This window comes from Garra rufa, chromosome 10 (genome assembly GCF_049309525.1).
Source record: "Garra rufa chromosome 10, GarRuf1.0, whole genome shotgun sequence".
Lineage (NCBI taxonomy): Eukaryota > Metazoa > Chordata > Actinopteri > Cypriniformes > Cyprinidae > Garra > Garra rufa.
In genome coordinates this window covers 6,619,635-6,645,594 of record NC_133370.1, presented here as the reverse complement: position 1 = coordinate 6,645,594, position 25,960 = coordinate 6,619,635, and the positions used below count along the sequence as shown (strand labels likewise).

Below are 25,960 nucleotides of genomic sequence, written 5' to 3'. Positions count from 1 at the left end.
CTGCTTACAGAGGTTTCCTAATGTTTGAAATAATTTGACGACATTTCTGAGAATATTAGTTTACATATCAATAAAATAATTACGTAAGCATTTAGTTCTACATTATTTTTTATATATTTTCTATCCGCCCATAAGGCCAGCAGATGAAGCTATTGAGCCACAGACCAATGGTACAGAGTTGCATCTGAATGAATGTCAGGGGTGTTCATTCATATATATGAAGGTTTGGAAAAAAACGTTCCCTAATAACAAAAACAGCCTTTCATAGTTGTTCTTTCTCTTGTTAGGTAATTTCTATGAATTGCTGTGAAATCAGTTTAGTGATTCAAGCATTTATCATTTTGTTTATGGTTGTGTAACACATTATCTGAGATGCCAGATAAGAATTTGGACATATTTTATGGCATCCATTATAAAACTGAAGTACAACATGATAAATGCAGTAAACTAATAGATGCGGCCGTATGAGTCAGTGCTTACTGTTAGTGAACTGGCATCAGTGGTATTTTAATGTAATTCACAGGTATTCATCTGAATTGTGTTTTTATTAATATTTTAAATTTGTTTACATTTTTATATATTTTTTTTTTAGTTTTAGCCTTGCAAAAGTATTCATACCCCTTAATTTTTCTCACCTTTTATTATGGTGCAGCCTTATGTTAAACTGCTTTGAATTATTTTTTTCCCACATCAATCTACACTCCATACATTTTAATGACAAAGCACAAAACAGGTTTGCAACAACTTTGCAAATTTATTAGAAATAAAAAACTAAAATGATTCCATTGCATAAGTATTCATACACTTATCTGGGACACTTAAAAGGAAGTAGCTGGATTTAGCTGGTCTCCCAGCCTGGCCAGGCTGGTCAGGCTAAGACCAGCCTGGCCAGGCCAAAATCCCTCTAAAACCAGCCTGCTGACCAGCTATGACCAGCTAAAACTAGCCAACCAGCCTATGCTGGTTTTAAATGTGTTTTTCACCAGGGGCTGTAAAGGTGCCTCAGCTAAATACTGAGTTAAGGGTATGAATAATTATGCAATGTACTTATTTCAGTTTTTTATATTTAATAAATTTGCAAAATCTGTTTTGTACACTTTGAGTGAAGTTAACCTGTGGCAAATTCATTTGAATGAGTATTTGGAAAGGTACACATCTTATTAAAAGGTCTAACAGCTGGCAACGCGTATCAGAGCAAAAACCAATCCCTGAGGTCAAAAGAACTGCCTGTAGAGATCAGAGACAGGACTGCTTCAAGCCACACATCTGAGGAAGAGTTCAGAAAAAAAAATCTGCTGCATTGAAGGTTCACAGAAGCATGTAGCCTCCATTATCCATAATACAACTAGGACTCTTCCTAAAGCTAGCCTCCTGGCCAAACTGAACAATTGATGGAGAAGGGCCTTGGTTGGACTGATGACTAAGAAGCTCCATGATCACCCTGTTGAAAAAAACAGCTAAAACCAGCCTAAGTTTAAGCTGGAAGTAGCTGGTTTTAGCTGGTCTCCCAGCCTGACCAGCCAAAGTGGCCAAAACCCCTCTAAAACCAGCCTGTTGACCAGCTAAAACCAGCCAAACAGCCTAGGCTGGTTTTAGCTGTTTTTTTCACCAGGGCATTTGAGATAGCCTTAATGAAAGCCCAGTTCAGAACCTCAGTGGGCAGAAGGTTAACAATCCAACAGGACAATGACCCTAAGCAAACAGAGAGTAGCTTATAGAAAACTCTGAGAATGTTCTTGAGTGGCCCAGCCTGAGCCTGGGATTGAACCCAATCAAACATTTCTGGAGAAATCTGAAAATTTCTACCAGGCCCCATCCAAGCTGACAGAGCTTGAGAGGTGAAGAGGAGAAGAATGGCAGATAATTGCCAAATGCTAATGTGCAAAGCTTGTCGCAAAATACCCCAAAAGACTTGAGGCCCCTGCTAAAGGTGCTTCAGCTAAATACTCAGTTAAGGGTATGAATACTTATGCAATGTACTTATTTCAGTGCTTTATTTTTGCAGAGTTGTCACTAACCTGTTTTGTGCTTTGTCATGATGGTGTAGATGAGAGAAAAAGTACGTAAGACTGAAACATAAAGCGTATATATGCCTACAGTGCCTACAGAAAATAATCATATCCTGTGAAAACCTTTACCTTTTGTCACATTGCACCCTGGAAAATAAAATAAATGAAGTCTAACTTTTTTGAGCTGCATGTACACATTATAACCCTCATCATTAGTTATTATTGGTTTGGTATTCTATTGTTGATTGTTTCCTGCTAAAATTGGTTTTACACCATCCTGACCTTTGAACCTCTTCCTCATCTTGATGAGACCCCATGACAATAAAATGTGTTAAGATCATGTAGGAGTAACAATGTTTTCTTTACTGTATTCGGCCAGTTTTCAAAAATGAATGAAAGCAGTGGTGGAAGGCAAGGGCTTCCATGTACCTGGAAATATATGAATTTTAACATTTTCAATTTTAAAACATTTCTTTCTTTCTTCCTTGGATCTGTTGGATGCCACAGCCAGAACATTGTTTCAGCGGATCGTGAATGCTGCTTAAATTAGTTTCTGATCTGAAAAAGCACACAAATGGTCATTTGTTTTTCTTGAGTTCTGTTCTTTTCATACTGAGCATCATGTACAGTCTTTGAGGGGAAAGCAGCAGTGGTTCTGAACATTTCCAAAGGCAAAAACACAAAAAGCAAAAGTACAACTACAGCCAAAGTACAGCAAAAAGTACAACACTGCCAGTAATCACCAAGCCTTTTAAAAGTACAGATTAGAGCAGTTTTGACATTTTCATAATAACCTGTTTCCACAGGTAAAGGTCACATGAGTTTGGAGCACATGAGGGTACAGAATCGACTCAAATGATGGATTTTTACCTAAAATAACCTTAAAGGAATAGATTTAAACTGAATAGCTGAATTAAAATGAGAAAATTGGAAATGTACCATTACATCACTTGCTCACCAATGAATTCTCTGCAGTGAATGGGTGCCATCAGAATGAGAGTCCAAACAGCTGATAAAAACATCACAATAATCCACAAGTAATCCACACTCCAGTCCATGTCTTGAGAAGTGAAAAACTGATAATTTTTAAGAGAAAATTCTCTCATTAATGTCTTCTATCCATAATATTGATTTCTCCAGTGAAAAAGTCTAGGTCTAGGAGAGAAATAGGCACAGATCAAGCACCGTTTACAAGAGAAAACTGTTCTAAACAGATATGAAAGACAACTGGAGATGGAGTTTTTCACTTAAGGATTATGGATTATGGACTGAAAAGCGATGGCCTAAAGTTAAGATGTATTAATGATGGATTTGTTTCTTAAAACACGCTTTTCACAAAAGACGCTGGCTGGTTTCAGGTTTTACTTTCATTATGGAAACGTTTGGTCATTGAAGGCAGCGCCTGACCCACACACAAATAACATCCTTTTTTCTTCTTTATGCTTTGAATTCCTCTTTTGTGCATACAGGATTTGGAACAGCGAGTTAATTGGATTTCCTGACCTTTTTTGTGGTAGATTCTATCTGAACCATTTTCTTGGAAGAATTGTGCTTGGTGCAAGACTTCGGCTGCAAGACTTCGGCTGCAAGACCCCCCCCCCCCCCACACACACACACAGAGAGAGAGAGAGGAGTCAATAATATCAAAAATCCTAATACCCTTTGGTTAAAGTTAACAAAAAGCAAAAAGCCTCACAGTCTGTTTGACAGAGTCAATATGACCTTTGCTCTTGAATGTGAGCTTTGTTTAAAGAGCCCCGATTTTCTAGTCATGTTGGGCATGCCTGAAAGGCACTGTGAAATTTATTCTGACCTCGAGTGCAGCTTTAGAACAATATATATATATTATTAATAAATATTGGCAGACTTCATGGGGAAACAGTTTCCCCATAGATGTCCATTGCAGATGCATTTCTGTAAATGTTTTCTTTGCTTTTGCAAACAGAGCTGACATCATTTTCTGTGATAACTTACAGATCCTGTACATAGTGCACCATCTGCATTAAATATGCATTTTTTCACAATCAAAAAATGGCTAGAAAACTTCACAATTATTTAACAAAGAAACATCAAGTAACACTGTCTATAAATATGACATTTTGGAGTAGAACTAGTATTTTCTTGTTAAACTTTAATATAAAAAAATAATTTTTATATATGAGTATGAACATTTAATTGTTTTTAATGTTTTGTTTTGCTAATAAGTTGCTAGGCAGGTGTTAAATGTGTTTAAAATGGGTTCTAAGGCTGTTGATATTGAAGTTTGCACATTAACAGTATGCTCATTTTGTCAAGATGACAAGAATAATGGCTGAAGTTTGTGCATAAAAAGTTATGTAACACTTCCTTCTGTTTGCTAATAAGCAGAACAATGTGCAGCTCCCAATATTAGTTGTCTTATCCTCTGTGATAACAGCTGGGACAAATACAGGATAAGCGTATGCTGATTGCACAGTTGAAGACTTGTTTCGTTTCAGGTTTGGGTTTATCTGTGGGCCAAACCTGAGTTTAAGAGCAGTCATGGAGGCTGTCTGAATACACAGGTTCATGCATGTCATTATTGCAAGAGGATTTCAGTATGTCAATGAGCACTGCAAATCAAAAACATGTTACCTCACTTAAAGGAGAAGTTCACTTCCCAAAGAAAAAAAATAATTATTTACTCACCCCCTTGCCATCCAAGATGTTCATGTCCTTCTTTCTAAAGTCGATATTTCTCTCCATATAGTGGACTTCAATGGTGCCTGCAAGTTTGAACTTCCACAATGCAGTTTCAATGCAGATTCAAAGGGCTCTAAACAATCCCAGGTGAGGAAGAAGGGTTTTATCTAGTGAAACGATCGCCCAAAAAAAATCTATACTTTTTAGACTTAAATGCTCATCTCTAGCTCTGCATGAACTCTGTGTATTCCAGGTCAAGACAGTTAGGGAATGCTGAAAAATTCTAATCTGATTTTCTTCTCCAATTACAAAATCATCTTGCATAGCTGTTTTACTTTTTTTTATATGATCTTCTTTGCACGTTTACTTTGTAAACATTTGGTCAGTACTTCTGCTGTGATGTAGAAAATCAGATGGGAGTTTTTCGACATACCCTAACTGTATTGAACCAGAATACACAGTGTTCACGCAGAGCTAGACAAGATGAGCATCTGAAGTTAAAAAGTATGTAATCTGTCAATTTGTTTAGCAAATGACATTGTAGATAAGACCCTTCTTCCTCGACTGGGATTTTTTAAAATCTTTTGAAGCTGCATTTAAACTGCATTTTGGAAGAATAAACTCACAGGCACTTTATAGATAGAAATTTCTTATTGACTGAAGAAAGAAAGAAAGAAAGAAAGAAAGAAAGAAAGAAAGAAAGAAAGAAAGAAAGAAAGAAAGAAAGAAAGAAAGAAAGAAAGAAAGAAAGAAAGAAAGAAAGAAAGAAAGAAAGAAAGGGGGTAAGTATCTGTACATTTTTGTTCTGGAAGTAAACTTCTCCTTTAAATATAAAAATCACAAGTGAGTTCTTCCAAGATCTCCCAGAAAGCAATGCAATGAAACTCACATCAAACAGCTGCCTTTTCTTAAAAAAAAAAAAAAAACAGCCTAACAATAACAAAAAAATATCTCAATAATATGATTTTCCAAGATAGACCAAAGCCTTAATTCAAAATTCAAAGGTCTCAGTGTGATAACTTGCCTACCAGTGGATCCTCTGCAGTGAATGGGTGCCGTCAGAATGAGAGTCCAAACAGCTGATAAAAACATCACAATAATCCACAAGTAATCCACACCACTCCAGTCCATCAATTAACAACTTGTGAAGCAAAACCTGTCTGTAAGAAACAAATCCATCATTAAGGACTTTTCAGCTTCAAACCATTGCTTTCTTTCTCCATTGAACAAGTCATCTTGTCTGAATCAGGAGAGGAATATGCACAGATCAAATAAAAACATTCCAAAATAGTTCTAAACAAATATTTTAGTGGATTTGAAATGAGAGGACAACAAGTGATAGACTTTTTCAATGGAGGAAGTGTTATTATGGATTCATATTTTAGCTAGAAAATAAATTTAAAAAATGGATTTGCTACATCCAACATTCATCTCTTCACGTTACAAGATGTTAACTGATGGACTGGAGTGGTGTGGATTACTTGTGGATTATTTTTGATGTTTTTATCAGCTGTTAGGACTCTCTTGGTGAGCAAGTGATGGCGAGCATCATTTGAGTCGATTCTGTCATCGTCTATCTTATTGTGATGTTTTTATCAGCTGTTTGGACTCTCATTTTGACGGCACCCATTCACTGCAGAGGATCCATTGGTGAGCAAGTGATAGAATGCTACATTTCTATTTTTCTCGTTTTAATTCAGCTAATATAAATCTATTCCTTTAAGGTTATTTTAGGTAAAATCCATCATTTAAGTCGATTCTGTCATCGTCTATCTCGTTGTGATGTTTTTATCAGCTGTCTGGACTCTCATTTTGATGGCACCCATTCACTCCAGAGGATCCATTGGTGAGCAAGTGATGGAATGCCACATTTCTAATTTTCAAATTTTAATTCAGCTAATTTAAATCTATTCCTTTGAGGTTATTTTAGGTAAAATTCATCATTTGAGTTGATTCTGTCATCGTCTATATTTTTGTGATTTTTTTATCAGCTGTTTGGACTCTCATTTTGACGGCACCCATTCACTGCAGAGCATCCATTGGTGAGCAAGTGATAGAATGCTACATTTCTATTTTTCTCATTTTAATTCAGCAAATATAAATCTATTCCTTTAAGGTTATTTTATGTCAAATACATCATTTGAGTCGATTCTCTCATCGTCTATATATCTTATTGTGATGTTTTTATCAGCTGTTTGGACTCTCATTTTGACGGCACCCATTCACTGCAGAGCATCCATTGGTGAGCAAGTGATAGAATGCTTCATTTCTATTTTTCTCATTTTAATTCAGCAAATATAAATCTATTCCTTTAAGGTTATTTTATGTCAAATACATCATTTGAGTCGATTCTCTCATCGTCTATATATCTTATTGTGATGTTTTTATCAGCTGTTTGGACTCTCATTTTGACGGCACCCATTCACTTCATTGGTGAGCAAGTGATGAAATGCTCAATTTCTCCAAATCTGACACAAGAACAAACTCATCTACATCTAAGATGACCAGAGGATGAGCAAATATTTTCAGCAAATTGTAATTTTTCGGTGAATCTTTAAGTCTCTTGAGCTGTGAAATAGAAACCTCTAAGCAATGTCTTTTCACATATCTCCAATTAATTTACATTTCAGTTGCGCCGTGATGTCATCCTCTGCTGTAATCATGTTAATGTATTTTGATGAAATCATCATCATCTCACTGATAAACAGAATGCAGATCCTCACAAGTAGGATTTAACAACCCATCTGAATCATACTCTTTATCTGAAGTTTATCTGGAGGTTCAACTTTGTCCTAGAACAGAGAACACATTCAGGAACACAGCTGTGCTGAGGACGGCATCAGTCTGACATACTGACAGTCTGACATCTCTCTGGATTTTAATCATTTTCTTCTGTTTGCTTGTATTTTCATCAGTGGTTCTAGTGCCTGGAACATGGCACTTCTCTCAGAAAAGGTGAGGTATTGCATTTTCTTTGTTTTTACTGTGAGTTTTTTTGTTCGTGATATATTGCAATGGGTCATTCAGTGTCATTTTTGTTTGTTTTTTAAATATAACATCAGGTTGAACCGGCCCACCTCAGGCCCGAAAAATTAATCTCAGGCTTAAAGTAAAGAGGAACCACCCAAAATATTGTGTTTAACACTCATTTTGACAATTTTGAAAATTAAGAGTATGTAATGTGTTTGAAAGAAGTCTGTTATTCTCATCTAGGCTGCATTTATTTGCTCAAAAATACAGTAAAAAAAGTGATATTGTGAAATATTATGTTTTGTATCAGAATATATTTTAAAATGTAAGTTTTTCCTGTGATGCAAAGCTATATTTTCAGCAAAAGTTCTCAGTGTCATATGATCCTTTAGAAATTAGTTTATGCTTTTGGAGCTTTTATTTATAATTTATTTTCCAAACTTTTAAGCAGTGTATATACACTACCAGTCAAAAGTTTTTGAACAGTAAGATTTTTAATGTTTTGTTTGTTTGTTTGTTTGTTTGTTTGTTTGTTTAAAGAAGTTTCTTTCTGTTCACCAAGCCTGCATTTATTTGGTCCAAAGTACAGCAAAAACAGTCAAATTTTGAAATATTTTTACTATTTAAAAATTGTTTTCTATTTGAATATATATATATTTACTGTGATTTCAAAGCTGAATTTGTTGCATCATTACTTCAGTCACATGATCCTTCAGAAATCATTCTAACATTCTGATTTGCTGCTCAAAACATTTATTATTATTATTATTATTATTATTATTATTATTATTATTATGTTGAAAACAGCTGAGTAGAATTTTTCATCTTTGATCACAGGAATAAATTACATTTTACAATATATTCAAAGCTGTTATTATACTTTAAGTAATATTTTAATATTTTAAATAGTAAAAATATTTCACAATATTATTGTTTTTGCTGTATTTTGGATCAAATAAATGCAGGCTTGGTGAGCAGAAACATTAAAAATCTTACTGTTCAAAAACTTTTGACTGATAGTGTATATGTTTTTGGTTTTTGAAGATCAGTCAACAAATTTGCCACAGACCTAAAAATGTATTAATTTTTTCCTTGTAACATTCTTTAAGTATTGAAATCACTGGCCAGTATATGTGTAAACAATGAAATGCTGACAGAAATTATACCTAGGAACCTAATGTGGATAAAATGGAGACTTGCAAAATCAGATTTTATTTTAAAATTAGGATTTTATTACACACAAAAATTAAAAAATGTAACAAAAATGAGTTCATACTGAACTATCTTTGCACTGCAAAAAATGCTTTTCTTTATCTAAAAATTCTTAAATCAAGAAAGATTTTTTTAGACAAGTAAAAATTGAGATTTTTTTACAAAAAAATCTAAGTTAGATTGCAGTGTGATGCATAATCTTGGCAATTCTGAGCGCAATTTCAGACACTCTTAAGATCTCTTATGAAACAGAGAAGCAATGTGTGAGATTACAGTTACATTTAAACTCATTTCCATCTCACAAATTGAAAAAAAAGCGCAATCTGTTATTTTGAGGTGTTAATGAACCAGTGTATTTGCGGTGCTTGTGGAAATGACAATAACGCAAACCCCAGTGATAATTATCTTTTCCTAATTAGCCTAGTAGCTCAGCACACACGTAAACAAGAATAAAACCCAAGGCTCCTCTCAGAGTTTTTTTTCCATTAACAACAGATGAGGCAGAGAAAGTTCAACAAGTCTACGCAATTAGACCAAAATGTCGTAATTACCCAGGCGCGCTCATCCGTGAGAGCTGTTTATAGAATTTACCATCTAATCTTGATTTAGTATGGCAATCAGTTTGTGCAAAACCTCCCGAATGGATTTTCTAGCCTATATTTCCATGCCATGCATGTTTAGGATTCTCAGATTTGTTTTAATGACAAAGCTGCAATTAAGCACGTTTGGCTTTTGGGGGGTCTGACTTCGCCAGTATCCTTGCCCTGTCCTCGAAACCGCCAGCTATGAAATTGTCTCGTGCTCTTTAGAGGCTGACCAGCCAAGCGTGGTTTTGTGTAACTCTTCTGTCCCATTAGCACAAGCCTTATAAAACTTTGGTCAGATGAGATAAGCTTATCTTCACTGCAAAAGCGCATGACAGCGGTGCAAAGTAGGTCGCAGGGTGAGGAATCATGTCAGTGAAACAAATAAAACGCCTGGAATGAAAACTACACTCTTAAAAATCAAGGTGCTTCACGATGCCATAGAAGAACCTTTTTGTTTAAATGGTTCCATATAGAAACTTTAACATCTGAAGAACCTTTCTGTTTCACAAAAGGTTCTTTGTGGTGAAAGAAGGTTCTTCAGATTATAAAAAGGTAAGAAAGAGATGGTTCTTTAAAGAACCTTTGACTGAATAGCTCTTTGTGGAATCAAAAATGGTTCTTCTATGGCATCGCTGTGAAGAATCTTTTAAAGCACCTTTATTTTTAAGAGTGTAGGCTGAGGTTTAGATGCTCCCAAGGGTTTGTGGTATTTGTTGGAGAAATTGATCTGTTTTGGTATTAGACACCAGTTCAGTATCATTTTTCAGATTTCAATATGGCTTTGTCATACTAAATATCGCAGCTTTCCTTTAGGAAAGTGACTTTGCAAAGGACAAAGAATGCTTAATTGCTCTTTCACAGCTTAGGAAAGTTAGTTGAGTTTTATGTAAGTATAAACTTAGTCTTAGATGTTTCTTTAAGTAAAGCCACATCTGAAATTCTAGAGTAGAAACCACTACACTCTTAAAAATAAAGGTGCTTTAAAAGGTTCTTCACAGCGATGCCATAAAAGAACCATTTTTGGTTCCACGAAGAACCATTCAGTCAAAGGTTCTTTAAAGAACCATCTCTTTCTTGAGTTTTTATAATCTGAAGAACCTTCTTTTGCCCCAAAGAACCTTTTGTGAAACAGAAAGGTTCTTCAGATGTTAAAGGTTCCTTACAATGCCATTTAGACATAAAAAGGTTCTTCTTTGGCATCGTGAAGCACCTTTATTTTTAAGAGTGTACCAGTCAAAAGTTTTTTAATGTTTCTAAATCAGTTTCTTCTGCTCACCAAGCCTGCATTTTTTCCACAAAAGCAGTCAAATTTTGAATTATTTTTTTCATTTAAAATAACTGCTTTCTATTTGAATATGTTTTGAGATGCAATTTATTCCTGTGATTTCAATTCTGAATTGTTTGCATTATTATTTCAGTCAGAAATCATTCTAGTTTTTCGATTTGCTGCTCAAAAACATTTATTATTATGTTGCAAACAGCTGAAAATTATTTTTTCAGGTTTCTATGATAAATATAGAAAGTTCAGAAGAACAGCATTTATCTGATATAGAAATCTTTTGCAACATTATAAACACCTTTGCAAAGGACAAATAACACTTACTTGCTCTTTGACAGTTTAGGAAAGTTAATTGTGCTCCATTTAAATATAAAATTTAGATGTTTCTTTAAGTAAAGCCACATCTTCTGAAATTCTAGACGAGAAACAACTACCAGATTTTAAATATTTCTAAATTAGATTCTTCTGCTGACCAAGCCTGCATTTTTTTGATCTTAAGTATACAGCAAAAGCTGTAAAATGTTGAAATATCAGTTATTTAAAATAACTGCTTTCTATTTGAATATGTTTTGAGATGCGATTTATTCTTGTGATTTCAAAGCTGAATTTTTAGCATCATTTCAGTCAGAAATCATTTTGATTTGCTGCACAAATTATGTTGCAAACAGCTGAAAATTATTTTTTCAGGTTTCTTTGATGAATAAAAAGTTCAGAAGAACCGCATTTATCTGAAATAGAAATCGGTTGTAACAAACATCTTTATCATCACTTTTGATCAATTTAAAGCATCCTTGATAAATAAAAGTATTCATTTCTATCATTTCTTTTTCTGGCTCCAAGCTTTTGAATGTTACAAAAATGTTTTATTTCAGATAAATGCTGATCTTTGGATCTTTCTATTCACTAAAGAATCTTGAAATTTTTTTTACTTAACCGTTTTAAATATTGATTCTACTACTACTACTACTACTGCTAATAATAATAAACATTATCATTATTAATCAGCATATTAGAATGAATTCTGAATCTGAAGACTAATGTTATGATGCTGAAAATGTAGCTTTGATCACAGCAATAAATATAATTTTTAAATATAACTAAGAAAGCAGTTATTCTAAATAGTAAAAATATTTCATAATATTACTGCTTTTGCTGTATTTTGGATCAAATACTGTAAATGCACAGAGAATTCTTAAAAAACATTAAAAACTTATTGTCCAAATACCTTTGATTGATAGTGTATTAGGTTAATATAATAATTGTTTTCAAATAAAAGCAATTGATCTTTGTTTAATTTTTGTGCTGTCTGAGAAACAATCGCGATAAAAAAGCAGGATTATATATTTAACTAAAACCCTAAAAAAAACACTTGTTACTTATAAATCAAATATATTGAAAATTTTATTTAATTTCAGATGGTAAAATAACTATAAAACTTAATTAAAAATGATTAAAAACTATACAGTCATCAAAAACTAAAACAAATAAAAATATAAACAAAAAATATTTTATAAATGTCACACCCCCGGACTTTCTTGTTGGTTTTTCCCATTTTCCCCCGCAGTTCTGAGTATTTTTGGTTTCTCCCTTATTGTCTGCACCTGTGTTTGTAATTAGTCTGTCTTTTTAAGGTGTGTGTTTTCCCAGTACTCTTGTCGGTCTTTAATGTTATATGGATGTTTTCCCCTGGTGTTCCTGTGTCTGCCTGTATTCCGTTGGATTTATTAAATATACGTCTTTTATTTACGTCGTTGTTCGTGTGTTCCTGCCTGCATCGTGACAATAATATAGAAATAAAACTTTTTTCTTTTTTTTTTTCTTTTTTTATTGTTGTGTTATTATTATTAATTTTGTCTTTATGTTGTGATTCTGATTTGTAATTTGTCATATGCTTTGTGTCCTACTCACTGGTTGCTGATCAATAATAATAATAATAATAATAAAAAAAGAAACAAAACATTACATTTATATAATTATATATAGCAAAGCATACACTGTAAAAAGTTTTCACCAGTTTCAACTTAAAAACTTAAGTTTAGCAGCTGCCTTAAACTTTTAAGTTAAATCAACTTAAGTCATTTAAACTTAGTTATATCAACTAATTTTTATTGTAATACGTTAAAATGTCTTGTACTTTTAAGCTGATTTAACTTAAAAACTTAAGGCAGCTGCTAAACTTAGGTTTTTGAGTTGAATCTGGTGAAAACTTTTTACAGTGTAATAGCATCTCAATAACTATCAAAAGTTACAAATATGTCAATTTGGTAGTAATATTTACACTTAAGGCACTAATATGTACCTTTAAAGTACTCATATGCAGCTCTTTGTACCTTTTTTCTACAAGTGTATAAAATTTTATATATAACATCATTAATCGTTTTGTCTTAATAGAGTTTGATGAGATATTATAGTTTATTTAGAGATTTTATTTCGAGACAAAAATCTCCATTTTATTCCTGAATAAATATCTCTATATTTAATCTAATTGCTGTGTGCAAAAAGTAATTGAGATCAAAGATTGAAATGATCTCATTTATGACTTTTCTTCCCAAAGGCGTTAATACAAATTCAACAAGGACTTATCTATTCCAAGATAAGAGTAAATTTGAAAAGTTTAGTTCAGATTCAGATTCAGAATATTTATTGTCATTGAACTTACATCCAACGAAATTTAGTATTCCAACGTATCAGCCACTGTAATTAAGCAAACCAAAAAGACAACAAAAACAAGACAATAATAATAATAAATAAATTGCACCGTGCTAAGTGAATGAAGTATTCGAAATCATCCCATGTAATGGTTCTTCTTATACGTCAAGAGTGTTTTTTAAGTTCGGTGTTCAGTATTGTTATGGCTTTGGGATAAAAACTGTTCATGAATCTTGAAGTGCGGGTCTTGATAGATCTGTAACGTAGTGTGAAACAGCCTTTCTAGAAACATTACAAGCATCATCATGTCTATCGGCTATAAGCACAACCAACAACTTAATGCGATTCTGCACAGATAGCTTATCAACCAAAACAAACTTTAAGAGAATACCAATAAAACAGTGACTCAAAGCCTATCTTTTCTGTTTCAATCCAGTGTGTGTGTGCAATGCTAAAACAATGCTCTAACTGCTCTAGGGTGAGTTTACTTTCTCTGGCAGAAGTGATTTTTCTCACAGCTTTCAAATCTAGTTCATCAAAATGTGGCTCAGAGCATGCTATTCTTTTTCATTTGTATTTCTCTTTTCTGAGAAATTTTTTTCGGTTTTGTGTCATTGTTATCATTATATCAGGTGCATGGCCCGGTCACATGTATTCATTGTTTATTTTGCCATTTCCTGACACATTTGATGCTGTCCCGCTGCTTTATGCTGTAACCAGGCCTGTCAGCTGTGTTTCAAATGTCATATTCTAAGGGTGTTCTCTGCACTACAGTACTAATAATAACATTGCAGGCTTTTTAAATGAATATTTCAAAGGAGCTAGTTAAACTTTAACAACCGGACCTCGGACATGCGGAAATAACACAGACATCTTCTGAAGAAAAACTAAGAGGTCATTGCAGTGTTGCAGGGTGTTCTGGGTGCTTTCTATGTATCACAAAAAAAGTAAAAACTTCCTCTACATTCTTTTTTAATTGGCATTGATGGTTCCTAATACACTCTTAAAGATAAAGGTGCTTCACGATGCCATAGAAGAACCTTTTTGTCTAAATGGTTCCATAAAGAACCTTTAACATCTGAAAAATGTTTTTGTTTGACAAAAGGTTCTTTGTGGTGAAAGAAGGTTCTTCAGATTATGAAAAGATAAGAAAGACATGGTTCTTTAAAGAACCTTTGACTGAATTGTTCTTTGTGGAACCAAAAGTGGTTCTTCTATGGCATCGCTGTGCACCTTTATTTTTAAGAGAGTAGTGGAAAAGGTCCTTTAGAATGATAAAATGTTCTTCACATTAATAAAACAATATTTCTTTAAAGAAAATGTTCACTGAAAAGTTCTTTTGGGAACCAAAAATGGTCCTTCTATGACACTGATATGAAACCATTAGTTTAAATAAAATATGATTCCCTTACTCTCACATGCGTAGAGTTTCTCAAGAAAGTTAAACCACCTTATTTTTTAACGTGTAAGGCTTCCAGTCTCATTCGGATATGTGACCCTGGACCACAAAACCAGTCATAGGTAGCACAGGTATATTTGTAGCAATAGCCAACGATATATTGTATGGGTCAAAATTATCGAAGTCAAAAATCATTAGGATATTAAGTAAAGATCATGTTCCATGAAAATATTTCGTAAATTTCCTACCATAAATATGTCAAAACTTCATTTTTGATTTGTAATATGCATTGCTAAGAACTTAATTTGGACAACTTTAAAGGTGATTTTCTCAATATTTCGTTTTTTTTTTTTTTTTTGCACCTTTCGATTCCAGATTTTCAAATAGTTGTAGTAGTTCAGAGTTTGAGGGGAAACAAGACAGTTTGTTCTTAATTTTATAGTACAAAATGTCCAGTTAGGAAGAACTTGATACACTGTTGTGTGATACAATTGTTTCAAGATGTAGTTTCAACTTAAAATAATTTGTTACCCTGCTGACTTAAATTTTTTTAGTTCAGTCAACTTGAAATGTTAAGTTACTAAATGTTCATTTAAGTGACAACTGGAATATTTTAGTTGACTAAACGAAAAAATTTAAGTCAGCGGGGAAACAAATTATTTTGAGTTGAAACAACTCTTTTTTTTTTTTTTTTACAGTGTAGTATAAATACAGCGTCTCAAAATGATTCACTGTTTTGAAGTGCTCCAAATGAACATTTGTTAGATTGGAACGGGTTTGTGAATCATTTTGCAAATTGAATGATTCAAACCAAAAGATTTGACGTACGTGATTTGAAGTACCGATCTAAACGTCTGATTTAAAGCTACATGCTGCAAGTCCTGATCCGAAGTGATGGTTCTCGAATCATTATTCAGATTGTGACTTCAGAGTGTGGATCGCAAATCAGTTGATTTAGATTGGAACTTCGGAGCGCGGATCTTGAATTATTTGATTCAGTTCGGGACTTTGGTGCATGGATTGCAAATTAAGATCGGATTAAGATCGGAACTTCGGTGTGGATTGTGAATCATTTGATTCAGATCGGAATTTCGGAGCAATTTTGCAAATCTTTTTTTCAGATTTATTTTTCCATAAACAGTAGAAAACGTCAAACCTTTAAAGCAGTACATAAACAAAAGCATACACAAATACAAGTCTCTTATTTTCATATCTTTTTTTTACAATTGTTTGATAAGTGAGATCTCTGATTGAAGACCATGAAAATCCAAAAAGTAGTGCTTGAAAAGTCCTTAAAAGTCCTGGAATTTTATTATTTTATATATTTAAAATGTTTTCCTTTGTGCTGAACAGCAAGTAAATGAAGCTAAAATAATGTAATTCAAATTTTTTTTCAATATTATTTATCAATAAGGATGTAACGGCATTGTCAATATCATGGTATTGCGTTAGCAGAACTTTTTTGATATCATCATGGTCACATGGCAAAAAGTCTTCAGGGCAAAAAGTCTAGTTTTTAAATTATATTAAAATTTCGTATTGTAGCATAAAAGGTCTTTAAAGTTTTGTGTTTTGACACAAACTAAACAAACTAAAACCGAAAGCACAATATAGCTTATTCCCTTTATCAAGTTTGTTTTCGCTGCACGTTTAAAGCAAAGCGCTCACATCGTTCAGGCGATCGGCTAGTGATCTGGTGTTTTCCGCACCTCAGAACAGCTCAGTTCACAGTGAATGCAATAAACTTGTTTATTTCATGTGCTGTAAGTTTAGTACGTGTTTGGAACCACAAGGGCTATCAGTTACACTTTATATTTACGGCAGATTATTACAGCATTTCACTAGATTTGTAATGAGATTTGTAAGTTTGTTTTCAAGCCATTTCCATCAAAATAAAAGCTTAAAAGTGCATTATGAAATGCTAACAGCTAGGGGTTTAAATGGGTAACATTACTGCAGTCAAAACTCAAAATATCTCTTTCAAGTGTAGAAATTAGGAAAGAAGTATTGTAATTTCCCTGTTGTAATGTAAATCAAAAATAACACCTATGAAATACTCATTTTAATTTATTTTATAGTACAATTGTTTTACAGTATATGGCTATTATCATTGTTGCTACTATTATTATTATATTCTAATTAGTTTTGGCGTCATAAAAACACTATTGTGAATGTAATTAGGACTGAGACAGTATACCACAAATAAAAAGAGGGTTGAGTCCCCTCTTTTCAGGTGCAATTACTGACTTTCTTCTGACTTAAGTTTTTTAGTTTAGAACATGGGTTGAATCTTTTAATTTTGACTTCTCAAAGTGCTTTTGATAGAATAATTGAACATTAAATTGTATAAAATGTTCATTTTTGTTCAAGTCTTCATTTGTCTTTTTTTTCAACATAGCAATAAATATTGTATCGTGGACCTCATATCTGTTACAGTTCTGTCAGTTTATGTCTTAGTCATGTCATGTATTTGGTTTCTCCCATTGTCTCCCCCCGTTAATCTGTCTGCTTTGGTTTAGTCCTTGTCATCTGTATCACCTGTGTCCCCGTAATTAGTCTGTCTTTATAAGCATGTGTTTGATTTCAGTTCCCTGTCGGTCCTTTTGTGTGAAAAGATGTGTGTGATGTTCCTGACTTGTTCCTGCCTTGTTCCAGTCGAAGATTTATATTAAATATATTGTATTTTGTAATTCCTGTCGTCCGTCTCGTCAACTCCTGCACGCACCCGTAACATAAGGACCGACCTACTACAGTTTACCTGGCGTCTTTCCCTGCGTTTATTTTTCGTTTTTGTATCAGTGTTTGTTTTATATTTTTTCCTCATGGATGACCCCAACGTTGCCATCATTCTCCTGAAGCAGGGGAGACGCTCTCTCGAGGACCACACCAGAGACTTCCTGTTCCTCGTTCCATCAACTCACTACCCGGACAGCTGCTTGTGCACGTTCTTCCACCACGGACTTAATAACCACATCAAGATGCAGCTGTCCGGGGAGGGTCCTCGAGAGAGCTTTGCCGGATTCGTCGAGTGGGTGCTGGCGTCCAATGGATCTTCCTGGACTGTCGATTTCATCGAGGAGGACGTCAGCCCCGCTCACAACCCAGAGAGCAGCCAACCATCGCCCCGACATGCAGAGCGGGAACCCGAGCGCACCGCGGATGTAGGACTAGAGCCGCGAGCGACAGAGCCAGAGTCCTCTCCGGCTGATCAGGTGCGTGAGTCGGATTCTACATCTCTGACGGTGGATTGCGATGTGGAGCTAGGGAGGGAAATGGAGAGCCCTGCCCACTGCAACTCCGCTGGGGGTGAGCTGGATATCTCTGGGGACTTAATTGACTTTGTTTCTGAGACTGTGGATATTGACACGCCGGATTTAATAGACTTTTTCTCTGAGCCACTGACGCGCATTGACTTCCCTCCCACCCGCCCTCATCTGTCCGAATCTGCCTGGTTCCCGCTGGTTCCGCCCAGCCGCCCTGAGTCCCCGCTGGTTCCGCCCAGCCGCCCTGAGTCCCCGCTGGTTCCGCCCAGCCGCCCTGAGTTCCCGCTGGTTCCGCCCAGCTGTCCTAAGTTCCCCAAGTCAGCAGTCAGTCCCCTTGCTCACCCTCAGCCCACCATCTCTGCAGTGGGCTCGCCGCAGGGATGCCTGCTCACTTCGGTGGCAAGGCTGGAGGTTCCCTCAGCTCCGCCTCCAGCCTCCGAATCCAGACCTCCACCTCGGTCCTCCGACCCTGCGGCTCCACCACGGCTCTCAGCGCCCTCCTCTCCACCGTCGCCCGTCGGTCCACCAGCTCCACCGGGCTCCATCGTCTTTCCGGCTCCGCCCTGGTCAGTCGTCACCCCATCGGATCCTCAGGACTCTGCTCCTCCGGCTGCGCCTCGTCACGCCGTCCCACCGGCTCCTTGGGACTCCTCCTTCCTGCGGGCACAGCCTCCATCCTCTGTCGCTCCGGCTCCGCCGCGGATCTCCGGGACTCCGCCTCCGCCTCGGCCGCCAGAGCCCGTTCCGCCTTGGCCCTCCGGATCCACGGTGTCGCCCTGGATCTTCGGCTCTCCATCTCCGCCTCGGGTTCCTCTGCCAGCTGCTCTGCCTCTGTCGGTCGGCCCCACGGAGTCGGCGGTCCGTCCTCCACCATGGCTCCTCCCTCCGTCGGCTCCTCCGTGGGCCGTCATCCTGGCTGCGATCTGGGTCCTGCTCCCCTGCTCCAGGTCCCTCCTGTGTGTTCCCTGGCTCCTCCCACCGTCGTCGCCCCCTTGGACTGTCCTTTTTGTTTCCTGGACTTGTGTTCTGGTCCTCCTCCGGGGGTTGCGTCCTCCGCCGGAGCCCCCTCCCTTATTGACTCTGTTTTCCTGGTTTTCCGCCCCTCTCGTTTTTTCATTTTTTCTACGGCGCGAGGACGCGCCTTTCCGGAGGGGGGCGTAATGTTACAGTTCTGTCAGTTTATGTCTTAGTCATGTCATGTATTTGGTTTCTCCCATTGTCTCCCCCCGTTAATCTGTCTGCTTTGGTTTAGTCCTTGTCATCTGTATCACCTGTGTCCCCGTAATTAGTCTGTCTTTATAAGCATGTGTTTGATTTCAGTTCCCTGTCGGTCCTTTTGTGTGAAAAGATGTGTGTGATGTTCCTGCCTTGTTCCAGTCGAAAATTTATATTAAATATATTGTATTTTGTAATTCCTGTCGTCCGTCTCGTCAACTCCTGCACGCACCCGTAACAATATCGAGATATTATCATACAGTGAGATTATTATATATTTTTCAATATCGTCTGGTTTTATAATATTCTGTGGCCTCCTATTAGAGGGATTCATTAAAAAAGGCAAGCCAGTTAGGTTCTTTTATTTGTTATTGTCATTGGAAATTGTAGTAAAAATTACATGATAACTGATATTGAACATGAATAAATACATAAATAAAACACAATATAGATACAATAAAGACAATGCAATCAAATTCCAGTGAATTATGTTCACAATCCTCTATGATGTCTTTCATCATTATGAGTGTATCTGAGTGGCATTTTCTCTCTGCAGATGATGAGGTTGTAGGCTGTGACTGCTTCTGAAATACACAAATAGGTTTAGGTTTACAGTGTGTCACTTCCAATTATGTTTATGAAAGTCCAAGTTAGCGTGAGCCCTTCACAATATGAGCCCCTCACAATAGTAAAAAGTAATAAAAGGTAACCCAAGTAATAATATAAAACAACAGCGTGGATCATAAACTCAATACATCATTCTTACACAGCAGCGAAGAGAAGAGAAGTGTCCTCAACTGAACAAAGCTGCTCACACATACATGTGTAATCGAGAAAAAGACATATGACTGGTTGGAACTTACAGTTTGGAAGTTAAAATATATAGACATTTTCTGAATTAAATAATTTAACTGTTGAGAGTGTGTTGACAGTCTGTGTATTTGGATGGTTGAGCTCCAGAAGATCAATAATAAGGTGCTTTACAGATATGAAAAACAAAAAGGTGGGATTATAGAATGTAACATTAACATCCATTTTAGAATAAAATGTTTCTTCAGAATGATTTGTAGCATATAGGTTACAAAAACAGGTTCTTTTCTGGCATTGATGGTTCCATGAAGAATCTTTGACATCCAGTGAAAGCATTTGTCCCCCATTTCCTCCAACTTCTAATCTAAGCAAGGGATCAAGCCATATTGTGGGAGAGTTTTGCTATCACTATGATATTAATAAGACCGTTACATCCCTATTGATAAATAGTATTTAAACAATTTATTATTTCATAATTTTATCATCATTTACTCACTGTTCAGCACATATTTTGAAGAATGTTGTTAACCAAACAGAAGACGGTAGTCATTGCCATTTGGAAATCAATGGCAACCGTCAACTGTTTGGTTACTCACATTCTTTAAAAAAAAATTAAACAAAATTTTTTTGTACTCACGATGGTAAAAAGCAATAAAAAGGTGATCCAAGTAATAATGTAAAACAAAAATATGGATCATACATTTAATATCTGTAATACTTACACAGCAGAGAAGATGAGAGAAGTGTCCTCAACTGAACAGAACTGCTCACACATACATGTTCAGTTTAAAAAAAAGAAAGAAAAAATGGTCAGTCTGTGTATTTAGATGGTAAAATGTAACAAACAACCATATCAGAATTTAAATGTTTCTTCATGATGATCTGATTCTAAATATAACTGATACAAATAGGTTCCAAAAAAGGTTCTTTACTGGCATTGATGGTTCCATGAAGAACCTTTACCATTAATGCATGAAAGCATTTGTTTCCCATTTCCTCCAAATTCTAATCTAAGCACAAAAAACACACAGCGAAAACAGACTTGAAGAGATTAAGCAGATACTGTGCCAAAGCATAATGGGCCAAATCACAAATTTATAGACCTTTTATTTTAGAATAAGAAGTTTAAATATATATAAAAAAAAAAAAAAAACTCCACTTTTTGCCCGGAAGACCTAGTTTCTTATTGTCATGTGACCATAGGCTCCAGAAGATCACTATAAGCTCCAGAAGATCAATAATGAGGTGCTTTGATCATTACAGATTTCAAAAACAAAAAGGCGGGAAAAAATGTAACCATTTCAGAATAAAATGTTTCTATAGGATGAATTGGTTCTAAGTAGAACTGTTACAAATAGGTTCCAAAAATGATTCTTACCTGGCACTGATGGTTCCATGAACCTTTAACACCCAGGTTAATATGTGAAAGCATTTGTCCCCCATTTCCTCCAATTTCTCATCATCCCTCCTTATTTCAGGGTTATCCTGGGATTGAACTCCTAGACCTGCTCCTCGAGCCCCACAAGGTCCCTCATATGGAGAGTAACGGTGACCATGGCAACCCTGTGTGGTCAGTCACAGATCAAAGTGTGAGTGAACTGCTATTTGATATCTGTGACCTGAGATTATTTGATAAATCACAAGACAACCTTCCCGCGGTGAGAGCATGCTGAGAACATTTTATTTTTAGTCATTTTAACTCAGTTAATTAATGAGACACCCTGAAAGGCTTCCTGTAAACACAGTGACAGCATATTACGAGTCTGACCCAAATTTATCTGTCAGCCTCGGTGTGTTTGTGTCTGATATGACACCATTGTGTGTGTGTGTGTGTGTGTGTGTGTGTGTGTGTGTGTGTGTGTGTGTGTGTGTGTGTGTAATGACAAAACCTAGTGAGCTGCCATATGTGGATAGCATTTTAAGACAACATAAGCTCCAACCAGGTGGAAAATTGTTTATATTTATATATTAGTGTTTAAAGGTTTTTAAAAATGTTTTTGAAAGTCTCTTATGTTCACTGAGGCTGCATTTATTTGATGAAAAACAATGTAAAAAACAATTTGTAACAACTGTAATATTTCTTAAAATGTAATTTGTTCCTGTAATGCAAAGCTGAATTTTTACTCCAGTTGTCAGTGTCATGTCACATGATCCTTCAGAAATCTTTTTAATATGCTGATTTGCCTTAAAAACAAACCATGTACTTATCTCAAATGTTTAATGGTAATTTTTATTTCATTTCATTGCATCAGGAATGTTTTCATATTTTAATTTCCCTTGAAACGTGCTGTTACGTCAGGGAAATTGATGAATGTCATAGTTGGTTGCGCTGATTTGTTAATGCTGCCATTAGTACATGGTAACAAGTGTGCAAAGCAATAGGCCTACTGGGGAAAATATCAAATTAATATTTCCGTACTGAATGACTAAGATTAGGAATTTTACTAAGCAAGCTGTGTTTGTTAAAAAAAAGTGACGAGAATATTTGCATCAAAATATATTTTAAAGATTATATATTATTTGTGTATTTATCTGTTTCAAAATATACACCACAATCTATAAATGCATTAAATATTTTAAAAATAAATATTTGTTTTTATTTTACATGTTGTGTAAAAATAAGTTTTTGAACAGTAAGGTTTTTAATGTTTTTTTTTTTAAAGAAGTCTCTTATGCTCACCAATCCTGCATTTATTTAATCCAAAGTACAGCAAAAACATAACAATAAATAAATAAATAAAAATCAACTTAAAAAAATTACTCCAGTTGGTAACACCTTTTAGGTTTTTTAGTTTTTTAAACTTAATTACATTTTATCAACTTAATTTTCTTAGGTCAATCACACTTAGGTAATTTCAGTTCACTCAATCAATCCTAATATTTATATTAGACTAACTTAATTCAACTGCATAAGTAAACCGTTAGATCAACTTACATTTTTTAGGTGTTACAAATTTAAGTATTTTTTAAATGTTTTTTTTTTAAACTTGATTACATTTAATCAATTTAATTTTAGTCAATTCAACTGCATTCTTAATTCAAATTAAATTTCTCATTTAATTTGAAGTAATTTATTCTTGTGATTGTGAATTTTCTGCTCAAAAAAAGAAGAATTATTATGTTGAAAACTGCAGAGTAGATTTTTTTCAGGATTCTTTGATGAATAGAAAGTTCAGAAGAACAGCATTTATATGAAATCATCTTTTGTAAGATATATAAGATATAAATCACTTTTGATCAATTTAAAGCATCCTTGCTAAATAAAAGTATTAATTTCCATAATTTCTTACCCCAAGAAATTATACTGACTTCAAGCTTTTGAATGGTATAGTGTATAATGTTACAAAAGCTTTTTATTTATATCCTCTGATTTTTGGATCTTCCTATTCATCGAAAAATCCTAAAAAAAAAGATTTTTTTACTGTTTTAATTTATGCTAAGAATAATAAATTTTTTGAACAGCAAATCAGCACATTATAATGATTCCTGAAGAATCATGTTAGACTAAAGACTGTGTCACAATCAGGCGAGTTGACGAGTGGAGAACCGGAGTAAATGAATATATATATATATATATATATATATAAGTTTATTAAATGAAAACACTGAAAATGATAACAAACAAACAAACAAAAACCAGGAGCAAGAAATGAGCACATGTAACATTAACGACGGACAGCTGGGAGTGATCAGACACAGACTTAAATACACAGAAAACAAGGCGTGGTTACAAACAAGATAACGAGATGACGAGGGGGAAATACAAATATGGGCAAGACTGAACCAACTAAACTCAAACCAAAAGGGGGAGACAAGGACTAAACCATATGGACTAGAAACAGAAGGGGAAAAACATTGGGAAAACAGAACAGAACAGAGACAAAATACTGACAGACTGAAATAATGATGCGATAAATTCAGCTTTGATAACTGGAATAAATAAATTTTAAAATAATTTCAAATAGAAAGCAGTCATTTTTAACAGTAAAAAATATTTCACAATATTACTGCTTTTGCTGTACTTTGGATCAAATAGATGCAGGCTTCATGAGCAAAAGAGAATTCTTTAAAAAAACTATTTAAATCTTACGGTTCAAAAAACGTTTGGTAGTGTGTATATATATATATATATATATATATATATATATATATATATTATAGACATAAAACAAATTTCTTTGAAGCAATTTAATCCATGTAAAGTAAATGTAATATGTGACCCTGGACCACAAAACCAGTCTTAAGTCGCTGGGGTATATTTGTAGTAATAGCCAAAAATACATTGTATGGGTCAAAATTATTGATTTTTCTTTTATGCCAAAAATCATTAGGAAATTAAGTAAAGATCATGTTCCATGAAGATTTTTTGTAAAATTCCTACTGCAAACATTTCAAAATGTAATTTTTGATTAGTAATATGCATTGTTAATAGCTCAATTTGGACAACTTTAAAGGTGATTTTCTCAGTATTTAGATTTTTTTGCACCCTCAGATTCCAGATTTTCAAATAGATGTATCTCGGCCAAATATTGTCCTATCCAAACAAACCATATATCAATAGAAAGCATATTTATTGAGCTTTCATATGATGTATACATCTCAGTTTTATAAAATTTAACCTTATGACTGGTTTTGTGGTCCAGGGTCACATATAAGATATTATACTTCCGAGACACAAAAGGCAATGCATACAATGACTCATCTATGTTTGTGCATCACGTTTGTGTATGCGTGTTTCTGCTATGACACAGATGAGTCACATTACAGTTTGTGTGATTGCTTTCTATTTGTGTTTCTACAGATTCTGTGTCATGGTGAAGGTGTTGTTGATAACTTCCTGGACTCCCTGTTGCAAGCGTCAGATGGCGTGTCGCAGCCCCGCTCTCCTCTTTGGGTCCCCTCTCCCTCTGACAGCGGAATCAGTGATGACACCCCATCCGACCACCTGGACAGCCCACCACCGCCCGCCAGCCCGCTTTTCAACTCCATCTTCCTCCCTCAGTATCCTCATCTTCTTCCTCAGCATCCTCAGCAGCGGGACATGCCTGTTGCAAACACAGAGCCTGATATCTCCATCGATCTCGGTGAGATTTCACTCTTCAGACAGTAATTACCATAAAAAAAACACTGCCACTTTAAACTTAAACTGAAATAAAAACCTAAAAACTAAATTTTTTTGAACAGTAAGGTTTTTAATGTTTTTTAAAGAATTTTCTTTTGCTCACCAAGCTTGCATTTATTTGATCCAAAATACAGCAAAAGCAGTAACACTGTGAAATATTTTTACTACACTGTAAAACTTTTCCCTGTAAATTTACAGTACAATACTGGCAGCTGGGTTGCCAGCCACATTCTGTTTTTTTACAGAACTACAACTGTAAACTACATTTACAGTATTGTACTGTAGTTGCGAGATACAGTATCATGCTGTAATTTAATTTTTGTTTACAGTGTATACTGTAAAATGTTTCCCTGTAAATTTACAGTACAGCACTGGCAGCTAGGTTGCCAGCCACATTCTGTTTTTTTACAGATCCACAACTGTACTGTTATGCCACTTAATTTTACAATATTGTGTAATGTGTTATTTGTCTTATACATTGCATTGAATTTATTGCACAGAATATAAGTTACCTTAAAACAAGAAAAAATGTTTACTTTTTTTCTCCATATCAGTTGTCTCAAATGAAAACAAAAGTCTCAGAATTTAACATGTTTATTTCTCAAAAGCAAAGGCCAGAAAATGTCCTTATATAAACATGTTGGCTGTAATGTCAGCTGTATGAAATAAACTCACTTAACAGTTAACAGTACATTACCAAGTACTGTCCACAAATTAACTTCCAATGAATGGAAAGGTTTTTAATTATTTTAAAATTGTGCAAAAAAAAACAAATAAAGTCAGG

General features: G+C 35.0%; 1 protein-coding gene across 2 annotated transcripts in view; it reads left to right on the top strand.

Annotated features, from left to right (window-relative positions):
- Window positions 1-7,483: 7,483 nt before the first annotated feature.
- creb3l3b (cAMP responsive element binding protein 3-like 3b) overlaps window positions 7,484-25,960 on the top strand; it is a 36,383-nt gene continuing 17,906 nt past the window's right edge. For both annotated transcript variants that reach the window (XM_073848992.1, XM_073848991.1), the window contains exons 1-3: window positions 7,484-7,625; window positions 21,533-21,643; window positions 24,856-25,138. In XM_073848992.1, coding sequence (XP_073705093.1) covers window positions 7,605-7,625; window positions 21,533-21,643; window positions 24,856-25,138 — 415 coding nt within the window. In that variant the 5' untranslated portion in view covers window positions 7,484-7,604. The remainder of the gene's footprint in view (window positions 7,626-21,532; window positions 21,644-24,855; window positions 25,139-25,960) is intronic.